The sequence below is a fragment of the Dipteris shenzhenensis genome, chromosome 25 (genome assembly GCF_047967505.1).
Source record: "Dipteris shenzhenensis isolate YYH24624 ecotype China chromosome 25, Dip_SZ_1.0, whole genome shotgun sequence".
In the NCBI taxonomy this organism is placed as follows: domain Eukaryota; kingdom Viridiplantae; phylum Streptophyta; class Polypodiopsida; order Gleicheniales; family Dipteridaceae; genus Dipteris; species Dipteris shenzhenensis.
Genome location: NC_141620.1, coordinates 11,710,267 through 11,723,924, shown reverse-complemented (window position 1 = coordinate 11,723,924; position 13,658 = coordinate 11,710,267). Strand labels below are relative to the sequence as shown.

The 13,658-nt window shown below is 44.0% G+C and overlaps 1 protein-coding gene across 3 annotated transcripts in view; it reads right to left on the bottom strand.

Moving 5' to 3' along the window:
* Nucleotides 1-13,658, bottom strand: part of LOC147885460 (Tetratricopeptide repeat (TPR)-like superfamily protein) — a 107,390-nt gene that overhangs the window by 7,604 nt on the left and 86,128 nt on the right. Inside the window, exon 11 of one of the 3 annotated variants that reach the window (XM_087396499.1) lies at nucleotides 8,122-8,331. The exons of the other annotated variants lie outside the window; for them this stretch is intronic. Coding sequence (XP_087252625.1) covers nucleotides 8,145-8,331 — 187 coding nt within the window. The 3' untranslated portion in view covers nucleotides 8,122-8,144. Of the gene's footprint in view, nucleotides 1-8,121; nucleotides 8,332-13,658 lie in introns of those variants that run through there. 3 annotated transcript variants of the gene reach the window in all.

Below are 13,658 nucleotides of genomic sequence, written 5' to 3'. Positions count from 1 at the left end.
CATGACAAATCCTTGTAACTTTACAAACTTAATTTCAGTGAAGAATCCAATGTGCAGCATGCCTCGTTCGAAGACTCAAATATATGCTACCATAAATACTCTGGTCTGGTTGCGAACTAGCTCCTATGACTTTATTCTTCATGATTGCATCATGTTCTTCCTCGAGGCTCGAACCCAATGTTTTAACATGGTTGCATCTTCAAAAGGTGTTCATTCTTTGACATTAGGCAAGAGTCAATCAGACCTTGATGTCTAGTTCTCTTGTCCTTGACAAAATCCTTTTGCTTATGTACTAAGTTTTTGATGTTGATGCAGGCTCATTGAATTCTCTTTGTCAAGGAAAAGTTGAAACTTGTTCCGTCATTCAATATTGATGCCTGGAGTTCTTAGTGATCTGAAGATACATCTAAGGTTGTACGTTCCTTGTACATCTCAATCATTGCCTCTCTTATTTGTTCAACTACATCATACAACTGTCCTGACACTGTATTTGGAGCGTCTTTCGCATGCATTTCATCTACAGGATCATGATCATGATGTGCTATCCTTGGGTGTTTTTCAAAGATGACATGCAAACTGAAACATCATCCTAGTCACTGGTTTATACACCTTATATGCCTTTTTCTCATCTGTGTATTTAATAATTATGCACTTTTCATTGTCAATGCCAATTGTATGTTTTATCCTTGTAGATATGGGTATATGCTGGTGAATCAAGTAATCAAAGATACCATTTGTTTGAGTCATATCCATGCCTCTTCTGATATCATGCCTTTGAGTACACATATCTGTTGGGGTAAAGGCACATTGCCACCCTTTAAAATGTTATGACACCTATGACTGTCTTAAGACAGTCATAGGGTGAAAGCCTAATCCTAATAAAACCTATGAGTTTGTGGTGTGGCTCAATACTTTTACACACCCACACTTCTTGTGTCTCTCTCTCTCTGTCTCCATCGTTCCACTCCCTCTCACTTTCCCTCACAAGTGGTATCAGAGCCTTGCTCTCCCTCTCACTCCGGTCTACCCCTCACTCTACCTCTCCCTCTCCCCTCGGGCCTCGTGCCCTCAGCAGTGAGCAGGATGCGGCGCGCGAGCAGGGCAGCAACAGCTAGGCCAGGGCGCCGCCACGCGCAGCAGGTGCACGACCCGCCGCGCGCAGCAGGCGCGCACGCAGCCACAGCTGTAGCAGCAGCTAGCTGCGCACCGCACAGCACCGGCGGCCGCAGCCAGCGCGCAGCACCAGCTGCGTGCAGCCCGTCGACCGGCTGCAAGGCAGCAGCCGCGACAGGTACGGCCATCCGTACGCGGCTGTACGGACGCCGTACAGGCAACCGTACCGTACGGACGTGGCCGTACGGACGCCGCGACAAGCAGGTACAGGGTGAAATTTTTTTTTTTGGGATTCGTGCCCTTCGCAGGTACAGGGTACAGCAGGTACCTTGCGTAGGTACAGAAGGTACAGCAGACAGATTTTTTTTGGGGGGAAGAAGGAAAAGAGAGCGCACTCTGCTCTGCATTCCCGGAATTTTTTGTTCAGTTCTAAAACTGTGTGTTTGAAGTACAGCAAGTACACTCGTGTCCCTCGTGCTTGAGGTGACTAGTGCCACAGTGTGTGGTGGTTGCACAGTTATTTTGTTTCGGGAAGGTCAGATGCCTTAATTTGCAGAGGGCTTTTATGCTTTTGCTGAGTGCAAATCTCAGTTTTCGGGTGACAATTTCATAGGGCTTTTGCCTGGAAGTGTATGCAGTGTATGCCTTGAGGCAGTGTGGAGCCAGGGTGCCCACATTGGTCTTGTTTCCGCAGTGTATTCAGTGACATTTCTTGCAGGTCACATTCTGTGTACGACACTTTGAAAATCTCAGTTGAGCCACGCTTGGCCAGGGCTCATCGAGTTTACTCGGTCCCTAACTGTCCATCGTTGACAGTGCTCAAAAGATTTTCTCTTCAGTGTTTGTACGTTGGGATCTGTGTTGTTACTGTGTACACAGGGCCGTTTATGCATTACATTGTCAGGTGAAAGTGCCAGGAGAGCGCTGTATTTTGTATGCTACCTCAGTGTTGAGGTGTTTTTCACTTGGTACAGGTGTCAAATCAAGGGGCTTTTGCCCAGATTTTGCTTGTGAGCACTTGAGTTACTCCTTGAGAACTTCATATGCCTTTTATCCCCTTGGCAGAAGGGTGATTGTTTGGGATTTGTCCCATACTTTGTTGCAGGTTTGTGACAGGCTGAGGTGTTTGGAGCCTTTTTCAGTGGACAAAACAGTGTATGACAAGTGGTTTATGCATATAAAATCAGTGTAATACCTCATCTGAGGTGGGAGAAGTGTCCAGGACAGCAGTGCCTTGTGCTTCGTCAGATGATGATGCACTGATAAAGCACTTGTGGAACAGCTGCAGCATTCAGAAGTTACTGTTTTATGCCTATTTGAGCACGGTACAGTGTGTCAGAAGGTACAGTGACTGGAGGGAAAATTTTCTGTTTTGCTGCAGAATTTTTTTTGACAGTAAAAACAGCACTATTGTGAGTGCTCCTGGCTCTTGATAGAGCAGGTTTTCTGAGAAATCAGAATTTTATTTAGTCATTTTTTGACTTACAGGGAGTCAGGTACTTTCCTTATCTGATATGGCATCAGGGGGAAGTGAATCTTCAATACTGAACATAAAGAAATTGGAAGGGGCACACAATTATGCATTATGGGCAGAACAGTGTTTGAATGTACTTCTGCTAAAGAAGATTTCTAAGCCCATAAGGGTGAAGGGTGTCAAGCCATCTGGGATGGCAGATGATGAGTGGGAGGAGCTTGATTTGTCCGCAAGGGCTGCTATCATGCTTACTCTCACTGATTCTCTTGTGTTCAATGTTCAGGCTGAAAAGACCTCTTATGGCCTATGGCAGAGGCTAGAAGAGTTGTATGCCCAAAAGAGTTCAGCCAGTAAGGTTTATTGGTTGAAGAAGCTTGTCGACCTTCGCATGAAGGAAGGTACAGCTATGACCTCACACTTGAGTGAGTTCAATGCCATTTTTACACAGCTTATTGCACAGGGATTGAACCTTGATGAGGAGTTCAAGGCTACTTTCTTGTTGTGTACCCTCCCTGAGAGTTGGGACACTTTCAAGACCACTCTGTCAAATTCAAATGTCACTCTTATGTATGCTGATGTGGAGAGCTCTCTCCTTATGGAGGAGATGAGCAGGAAGAATAATATGGGCAGCAAGTCTTCCAATGCTTTGCAGCTACAGGAAAGAGGTAGGACTCAGCAGAAGGGGAGATCTGCTGGCAAGCCCAAATCCCACAGTCAGTCCCGTGGCAAAAAGGATATTGAATGCTTTTACTGTGGCAAGAAGGGACATGTGAAGTCTAAGTGCTTCAAGTTTATACAGGATCAGAAAGCCAAGAAGGCTGAGACAAAGGATGCAGGCAGTGGAAGCAAAGGCAAAGGCAAGGCCAAGGCAGATGATTTGGATGCAGTGAATGTTGCAGCAGAGGACAGTGACAGTGGCAGACATGATGTATTATGTTCTTCTGCTGTAATTGCACATACATTGGTTGTTGATGGCCATGACATGCACACCTGGCTCTTGGATTCAGGTGCTTCTTTTCATGTTACGCCTCATAGGGAGTGGTTTACTTCCTACACAGGTACTCATGGAGTTGTTCACCTTGGGAACAACTATGCATGTCAGATTGCAAGGATTGGCAGTATACAGATAGTATTCCCTGATGGACGCATATTTATGCTTGATGGTGTTCGCCATGTGCCGCAAATCAAGAAAAATCTGATTAGCACTGGCTTGTTGGATGACAGTGGTTACCACACCACATTTGGGGATTCCAAATGGGTGATTACTGATGGCCAAGTTGTAGTGGCTGAGGGTTATAAGAGTGATACCTTGTACCCTCTTTATGTTTCCAGTGTAGGTAATCATGTTGTTGCCATAACCGAGCTGCCAAAGGTTTCATTGTGGCATAGCCGGTTGGGACACATGTCCGTTAAAGGAATGCAAGAACTGTCACGTTTGGGTTATCTGCCGTCTCTTTCATTTTCAGATTTGCCTACTTGTGATCATTGCATTTTTGGAAAGCATTCTATGACTCCTCATTAGAGGAGAACTCCCCAGAATAGAGCACCGCTTGATCTAGTGCACACTGATTTGTGTGAGATGCCACAGCTATCACTAGGGGGTGCAAAGTATTTCATTACTTTTATTGATGATGCCACACGCAAAGTGTGGGTCTATTTCTTGAAGCATAAGAGCGATGCCTTAGATGCTTTCAAGAAGTTTGTCGCTCAGGTTGAGAATCGGACAGGACGCAGGCTGAAATGCCTCAGATCTGATAATGGGGGTGAGTATGTGTCACATGCTTTTGTACAGTTTTGCGAAGCTAAGGGCATTAAACAGGAACTCACAGCCCCTCATAATGCATCTCAAAATGGTGTGAGTGAGCGGATGAATCGAACTATTCAGGAAAAAGTTCGATGTATGTTGTCTTATGCTGCATTGCCCCATGGCTTTTGGGCAGAAGCCGTGCAAACAGCAGTTCACCTAATTAACAGGTCACCGAACAAGGCTTTGGAGCTGAAAGTGCCAGAGGAGGTGTGGTCTGGCAAGCCACCTTCATATAAGCACTTACGTGTGTTTGGTTGCGAGTGCTTTGCTCATATACGCAAAGAACTGCGCACCAAACTGGAGCCAAAATCTTTCAGATGCATCTTCATGGGTTACGGTGACGAAGGTGAAATGGGGTACAGGTTATGGGATCCCGTCAAACGGAAGATTATACGCAGCAATGACGTCATCTTTAAAGAGGATAGTGTACACAAAGAACCCGTGCAACCTGTGGAATACAGGAGGGTTGTTTATGATGATGTCGGACAGCAAAGAATGCCCATTAATATGCAGCAGCAGGCTGCTGTAAATAACCCTGTTCAAGAGGGTATACAGGCTGAAAATCAGCCAGAAAATTTTGCCAATGATGCACCACTGGATATGCCAGCAAATGGCGCTGTAGAACAGCCAAATATGGTGGTACAGCCACCCGTCATGCATGACGAACAGGCTAGACAGCAGCCTAATCCGGAACATTTTGTTAGGAGGAGCACCCGTGTACAACGGCCTCCTGACAGGTTTGTTCCAGGAGCCAATAATGTGGCTGATTTTATCATGCTGACAGATTGTGGTGAGCCTTCCAGCTTCAAGAAAGCTATGGGAAGAACAGAGAAAAGGAAGTGGGAGAAAGCCATGCAGTCAGAAATGGACTCCCTACTTCAAAATGATACATGGGACTTGGTGCAGCTACCTGCAGGCAGAAAGGTTTTGCCGTGCAAGTGGGTTTACAAAGTCAAAGTGGATTCAAATGCTCTACCGAGGTATAAGGCCAGATTGGTTGCCAAAGGATTTAAGCAAGAGAAGGGCATTGACTTTGATGAGATCTTTTCTCCTGTAGTCAAGATGACTACTTTGAGAGCAGTGTTAGCTCTTGTTGCTCATGAGGACATGGATTTATGTCAGATGGATGTGAAGACTGCTTTTCTTCACGGAGATCTCCATGATGAGATCTACATGAGTCAGCCAGAGGGATATGCTGTTAAAGGGAAAGAGCAGCTTGTGTGTAAGCTCAAGAGGAGCTTGTATGGACTCAAGCAGGCGCCAAGAGAATGGTACAAGAAGTTTGATGCCTTCATGCAGTCCCAAGGGTATCATAGGTGTGAGACCGATCACTGCTTGTACACCAAACGGGCAAAGGATGGCAGTTTGATGCTACTCATTCTATATGTAGATGACATGCTGATTGCCAGCAAATCTCAGCAGGAGATTAGTGCTTTGAAGAAACAACTGTATAAGTCTTTTGATATGAAAGACTTGGGTGATGCAAACCACATTCTTGGTATGCGGATTATTCGTGACAGGTCCAAGGGACTTTTGTTTCTGTCACAGAAGGAGTACATTGACAAAGTACTGCAGAGGTTTAAAATGGAGGGGGGGAAGTCTATTAGTACCCCGTTGCCTCCACATTTAAAACTCAGCAGTAAGGACAGCCCCAGATCAGATGATGATAAGGCTGAGATGGCCAAGGTTCCGTATGCATCTGCAGTTGGTTCTTTGATGTATGCCATGGTTGCCACTCGTCCGAATATTGCTTTTGCGGTGGGAGTCATCAGTAGGTATATGGCAAATCCAGGCAAGCGGCACTGGGAAGCAGTGAAAGGCGTCTTGAGGTATCTCAAGGGTACCAAAGACTTGTGCATATGCTATGGTAGGCAGGATGCATTGGTGCATGGTTTTACAGATTCAGACTATGCAGGGAATGCAGATAACCGGAAGTCTACTACCGGTTATATTTTCACATTTGCAGGAGGTGCTATATCATGGGTGTCTCGGTTGCAGAAATGCATTGCACTGTCAACCACTGAAGCTGAATATGTTGCAGCCACTGAGGCTTGCAAGGAAGCAATATGGCTTACTCGGCTGGTGGGAGATTTGGGCATTACAGGAGATATGCCAGTTTTGCATTGTGATAGTCAGAGTGCTATCATGTTGGCAAAGAATCCGGTCTTTCATCAGAAGACCAAGCACATAGATGTGAAATACCATTTCATCAGGGAGGTACTAGAAGACAAGCGGCTTGAGCTTGTGAAGGTGCATACTGATGATAATCCTGCAGATTTGCTCACTAAGAGCTTGCCTACAGAGCGGTTTGCACATTGTCGCCACATCATGGGATTAGGATGAGACCATTCTTATTTTATGGTCTTGTATACAGTAACTGTATATTGCTGTAATTTTTTATTCTTTTCTCCCCTTTAGGCACATTGGCCTTTAGGTGGGAGATTGTTGGGGTAAAGGCACATTGCCACCCTTTAAAATGTTATGACACCTATGACTGTCTTAAGACAGTCATAGGGTGAAAGCCTAATCCTAATAAAACCTATGAGTTTGTGGTGTGGCTCAATACTTTTACACACCCACACTTCTTGTGTCTCTCTCTCTCTGTCTCCATCGTTCCACTCCCTCTCACTTTCCCTCATAATATCAATGAGCGATTCATCAAATACACAACAATGTTTACTGCTTCGTCCCAAAATGAGTTTGCCAAACTTACTGTTTGCAACACACATAGAACATTCTCACAAATTTCCCTTTCATTCTCTCTACAATACCTTTTTATTCAAAAGTGTCTGCAAAACTAGTTTGCCTAAGAAACCATTGCTCTTGCATAACTCTACAAACTCCTATGACATGTATTGTCACTTCTCATGCATTCTAGCTCTCTTCCGGTCTTAACTCCTACCATTGCTTTTAGGGCTTTAAATATTTCAAAGGTATCTGACCTTTTCTACATAATACATAACTACTTTTCTGATATAGCCATCAACATAAGTACAATGGTATTTTAACAAACGGTTCCCTGTGCTTTTTTTCGCACATTCATCCTTCACAGAATTCCCACTCATTGATCGTGGGTAAACCATGAACCAAAAGTCTCTTCTTCATGAATTGTAATTATTGAAATTTCATACGCATGAGGTTTTGATGCCACAAATTTGCTTCACTGCAAGAAAATGTGCACACACATGTACCAAGTTGCTTTATGTTGGCCTAAGGTGTACCATCTTTCGCCCTATAAGCGAAAATTCCATCAAGATTGAACATGACGCATTTCTTCCTATCAAAGAGAACGTAGGCATCTTCATCTACGATCAATGACACAGATATCAAATTCTTTGCTAGTCATTGATGAGAGCATTTGGGATACAAATAATCTTATTGATGGATCACAAAGATATTTTTGTGAAGTGATACATGGTTTAAAACTACTATCATCACCAAGATAGATGCTATACGTTCACATGCCTTTAATAACTTGAACCAATCTTTTCTGAGGCTCATATGCGCGCAGTACAAATGCTCCTAAATCCCATGTGTGTGAATAAGACTGCGTGGTAGTCAAGCATAAATTTTGAGCTATGTAGTGCATTTTCATTCCAAGATTAGCATCTCCATATGCAATAATGTCAAAAAGTGTCCTTTGACTTTGCCATATCTGAGAAAAACTCCTCTCCTTGAGTAAAGTTGAGTTATCTGTTACATCAACTCTTCTTGAGTTTGATGGGCATCAATTGCCATTGCTGAAAATAATTATAGTGCCATGCATGCTTGCAATACACCTTGCTTTTGCTGAGCTAAACTTCTGTCCTCAATGTTTCCAACATGTGCATACTGCTTTTGTATGAATTCGCTGATGGTTTTGACGTGCAATGTACCCTTCTTTTCCACATCTAGAGCATGTAACCTCTGGCTTTTATTGATTTCCTTAGTTTCCCTTCTGCTAACCAAGGTCAGGTACAAGCGCTTAGTGAGGTCAACTTTCCGAACAAAAGGTCGCTTGTAAGGCAAGAGAATGATAAACTGTGTGCAACTCTGCCTATAGAGATGCCTAGACTTGAGGAGCATATACAAATACTGATGACATATAATAGGAAGGAAAGATTCGTTTTCCACATTGGACGAGGCTCCATGTGGAACCGTTGAAACCCGAATAGCCAATAGTATCAAATGCTCCATTGAAGATGTTAGATGTACTTTCAGTCAAAACTTGTCAAGGCAACAATACAAGGTTGTTTTTTATGAGGATGAATGCATTGATAAAGAAAGGGCATGGAGGAGGAGTAAAAAATTCAGAGAAAGGGATGAATGCAACGAAAGCTGATTCATAGTGGTAAGAGGCGTGCCATAAGAGTCACATAAGGTGCAAGACTCTAAAACCTCTTAAACTTCAGAGGCGTAAGAGAAGTTAGTTATGTTTTCAGACTTTTTTTTGTTTTGGTTTGTTTTGGTGTTTTTTTTTTTTTTTGGGCCGGTGGAGGGGGGCGGGGACTTGAAAACTATCATAGTACTCAACAAGAAACGTAACCCTCATTGATCAGCCTGTGTTATAGAGATAAAATTGCCTTGATCCATGAGAACTAAGGCCAGACAAGTTTAGCATTTACAAATCATTGCAATTGAGAGCTGCTATATCACATGTGATAAGACTCATAATTCATCTCATAAATTGAGAACCTGAGTGCAGATGAGCATGAGAGGCTGAACATGGATGAGCATCAAGCATGAGATCACAGTCTTACGCAACTTGCAGTGGAGAGCCATGGAGGGAGAAGGGAGATCTGAGAGACTAAGAGCATAAGCATATCAACATATGGTCAGTGTGCATGTTCAGAAAGATTGGAAGTCTTGACTATGCAAGGTATCAAATGCTTTGACCTGTGTTCTTATAACTCAGAAATACAATTTAACAACATCAATATCCTACATCCCCTCCAAGTCTCACCAATCCAACCCCGTCCCACCCTCTGTAACCTGCTTGGGATGGCGATGCAGGCAACGCTATTAATAGTCTATGAGTAGCAAAAGTTCTTAAAAAGATAACGAAGTAATTGGCAAAAGGGATGCAAAAGCTAATTAGAAAAGACAATAGAGGAAAACAAAAGGAAAGCAGAAACCGCAATGTACAAGCAACGTGAGGTGGTCAGCATGAAGTGCAAATCGTTGCTAACAAAATTTAGTAATTCAGAGATTAATTGAGCGTTTCACTTATTACACTCTCTCCCAAATCACCATGACATTGAAACACTTGCAAGAAGATTCCGTGACACAGTAGAGAGAGCAAAAAACTTTTATATTGAAGGACTCACAGCGCAGCTCGTAGCTGTTCACAAAACCGACTCAATCGCTAAGGGACTCTACAGACCAGCTAGCTGATAATGCTCGATTATAAGCTACTGCAAAACCAGGAAACAATGAGCCAACTCTCATGAGAAACAACCAAGATTACGAACAAGTCACTGCGCACAGGGAAAAGGACAAGCCACTACGCACGGGGAAAAGGACCTCAATCACCGTCCGGTCTTCATAAATCTCACAACCTCTCCATGACTGGCCAGCCACATGTGATTGCACGTGTTCGCAGTGTTATTTCATGCAGTAGCCACGTTGCATGGCAGAATTATCCCACCAAGAGCCAGTCATGATAATCACGGAATTAACCCCCCTTCAAACCTTAGGATTATCCCAACATGGCCAATTCTTGCAAATGCATAAAGAAGTGATGAACATTAATTGCTGGATGGGAAGGATATATGAACAAGAAGGGAATGCACCTGTGGGTGATTAACGAAAGAGTTGTGAATGTCTTATGGAACTTTTGTAAGAATTTGATGGGAGAATGCAATATATAAGAATTGTAGGTTGGATAAATGACAAGAAATTGCAGAAGATCTCTCTTTAGAGGGCTGTTTTTGTGTGTTTTGAAGTAAAGTTTTGAGGGCATTGTCAGAGATTTCAGTGCAGTTTTATGCTTATTCCTATGCCTTATGGGAGCACTGTTGGAAGAAACAGTCAAAGGCACTGGTGCAATCTATTACACAGTCTGAGAAGCATATTGAATGCGTGTCACATGCTATTGAGCACCAGTTAAGTGAAACGGCAATGGTGTGGTCAGTGCTTTGAAGAGGCAATGAGAACGGCGAGGTATAAGGCCACAACTGAATGTTGCAGGCAGAAAGATCCAGATAGGACAATGTCATATTTCCCCCATGGAGATTTTGTGGGAGAAGCATGTTCTAACTTCTGCTGGGTACAATAAGAACAGGTACTTCCATCGTGATTGCTCTGAAAACGTGGAGGATTTTATTGACAGTGTGAAGAGGAAATACATTAAATAGCATATTCACGGTGACTATTACAAAGGGATGTACTTGGGTCAAGGTCTTTGACAAATGCGCACAAACGAGGTACAATGCACCTCCCTTTGAAGTTCAACCACGTTGGAAACTCCTCACAAAGGCTTTGGTGAGGAGCAAGCTGAACGAGCATGAAACGAGAGCATGGAAGAGCTGGAGGGCATGGAGCAACATGACTCTTTTTCATCTCTTTTAGGTGAAGATTCTAATGATCAGAATCTTATAAATAGTGATGTCACATGCACTCCTGCACTTGGGTGCAATGTGACACACTGGCTACATCGACAAGTCCGTAATAGTGCCCTAATAGGAGATTTTGTCGTATGCTGTGACCCCTTTGTAAGCCCTTGTCCAGGGACAGTCAGGCACAAGCTACATAGGTAACTCTCTCAACCTTAGGTCAAGTTAGATAGATCAGTCCTTGTTCATTGGTACCCACTGAAGAATAGTAGGGTAGTGTTTCCGTCTAAGGTTTAGATAGAGGTTTACGTCCAGCCTAGGATAGGAGCCCTTTTGGGCCCCCTCAGGGCTGGGAACAAGTGAAAGGGAATGGCAGGGGAAGGGCTGCCTTTATAGGCTACCATGCACCCCTCCCTAGGCCACCTTTTATGGGGCCGAGGGCTGCCTTTTATGGGGCCAACGGACCAGCCAACCAGCCAAAATAACCGACTAAGAAGTCGGCCATTTTGGGCTGCTTGGCTCAGCCCTCCAGCCCTATACATAGGAGCCATCCTTGCCCTCATTCCTCATTCAGCTTCCCAAGCCTTCAGCACTCCAATAGCTCCCCTCCAGCCTCGTGTGCAGCCCTAAACACCTCCGGAGTTGGCCCTGATCAGCCTCAGACTTTGGCCTTCAGTTCAGCCTGTTCGGAAGGTGTATACGCAGCACCACAGTTGAGGATTCAAACCAGCAAACAGAGTAAGGTTAGGGTACTGTTTCAGCAGCTCTTTAGAGCTTTCTTTAAAGTTTTGCACAGCTCGCTTCTCAGCTCTATATTTCAGTCATCTCTCAGCTCTCTTTAGAATCTATTACTCCTAGCTTTCACTCTCTCACTCACGCAGTAACCCTAAATCCCGGTGGACAGCGCAAGCCTCTTCCTTGCCTTGCAAAAGTGCCCTACATTGTCAGTGTGGACAGCATCAAGGTCTCGGTATTAGTCGGCGTTGCCCTTAAGGTCTTTGGGTCTGCAATACGTGTGCACAGTGTACTCTTCAAAAGTGTGTTGTTGTGCTCTCTCGAAGAGTGTTATTTATATTTCTCAGTTCTCCAAATATAAAGCAAAGTCTCGCCTGATTGGGGGAGGGGCCCTTCAGTGGGTACAGGGACCCAATCAGTTGTTGACTCCATTCTCTCTCTATCCTTATCTCCTTTCTCTCTCTATGGTGCATGATGCTAATTCCTCGCTTAAGGTTTAAAGAAGGTCTTGCTGTGATTACACGATCAAAGTACCATTGCATGTTACAAATGCGGAAGACATCCTTGAGGGTACGATGGTAAGAGCATAAGTTTATGTAGGTAACGATTTTCAGATTCCCAATTATGTGTTTCCTTTGGGTCTACTTGATGAGTAGGATGATGTAGGATCACTTAGGAGAGAGAGAGTGCAGGTAGCAAAAGAGACGATGATAAATGCCTTAGCCGTCACGTCAAATTTGGATAATCAAAAACAAAGGAGTACTAGGTACAAGTACCTAGACCTAGGACTAAGTGTCCTAGGTGTCACATAGGACTAAGTGTCCTATGTGGCCTTAAAGACACTAACACTATAAGTGTCTTTATTTATGCCTACAAGGCTCATACCATGGTCTATAGGGCATCACTAGAACCACCATAGGATGGCCTACAAACCCCCCTCCATGGGATGGGCTTAAGTACTCTGGAAACGTCTCAAATTACCTGGTATTTTCTGGTCATGGTGGCACATGTTCATCCAAAAGGATATAGCCACCTATGAATGTACAAGGGATGTCAGATCATGTAACAAAGGGAACCAAGTGTAAAGCCTGTCAAAAGACTTTAAACTTGGGACGAGGAAGTGCCTTTGTAAACATATCTGCTATGTTGTCCTCTGTGGAAAGATAGGATAACTCTATGTCTCCTATTGACAACCGCTCCCAAACATAATGATAGTGAACTTCAATATGCTTGGTACGCGCATGAAACACTGGGTTACGCGCAATGGCCAAAGCACTCTGGCTGTCAGTGTAGACAATAGTGGAGGATGTATGGCGAATATCAAGATCTGTAAGTAACTGTCGAAGCCAAACACACTCTACTGTAGCGGTGAAAGCTGCCCTGTACTCAGCCTCACAGCTAGATGTGGCAACTGTTGATTGCTTCTTGCTGAGCCAAGAGAGACATGAATTGCCAAGCAAAAAACAATTGCCAGTATGTGACACTCTGGTGTCGAAACATCCAGCCCAGTCACTATCCGTGTAAGCATGCATGGTAAGTGAACCCTGATCACCATAGAAGAGGGCTAAATCCCGAGTGCCTCTGAGATATCTGAAAACTCTCTTCACTACTTGCCAATGCTGTGAACTGGGCATGTGCATGAATCTGCTGAGCTGAGATACTGCATACTGCAAGTCAGGTCTGGTGTGACATAAATAAATAAGGCATCCAACAGCCTGCTGATAAAGAGTGATATCAGATGGTGGGCTCCCATCATGAGCTGAGAATTTGAAGCCAGGGTCCATTGGAGTAGAGATTGGCTTGCAATCCTCAAACTGAAAACGATCAAAGAGCTGTCCAATATACTTGGACTGAGACATCATGATACCCCCCTCAACATGAGCAAACTGAATGCCCAAATAATAATGGACCTGTCCCATGTCTGACATGTCAAAAATCTGCTGCAAATCAGCCTTGAAAGCTGCAATTTGCTGAGTATCTAGGCCCGTGATGAGCA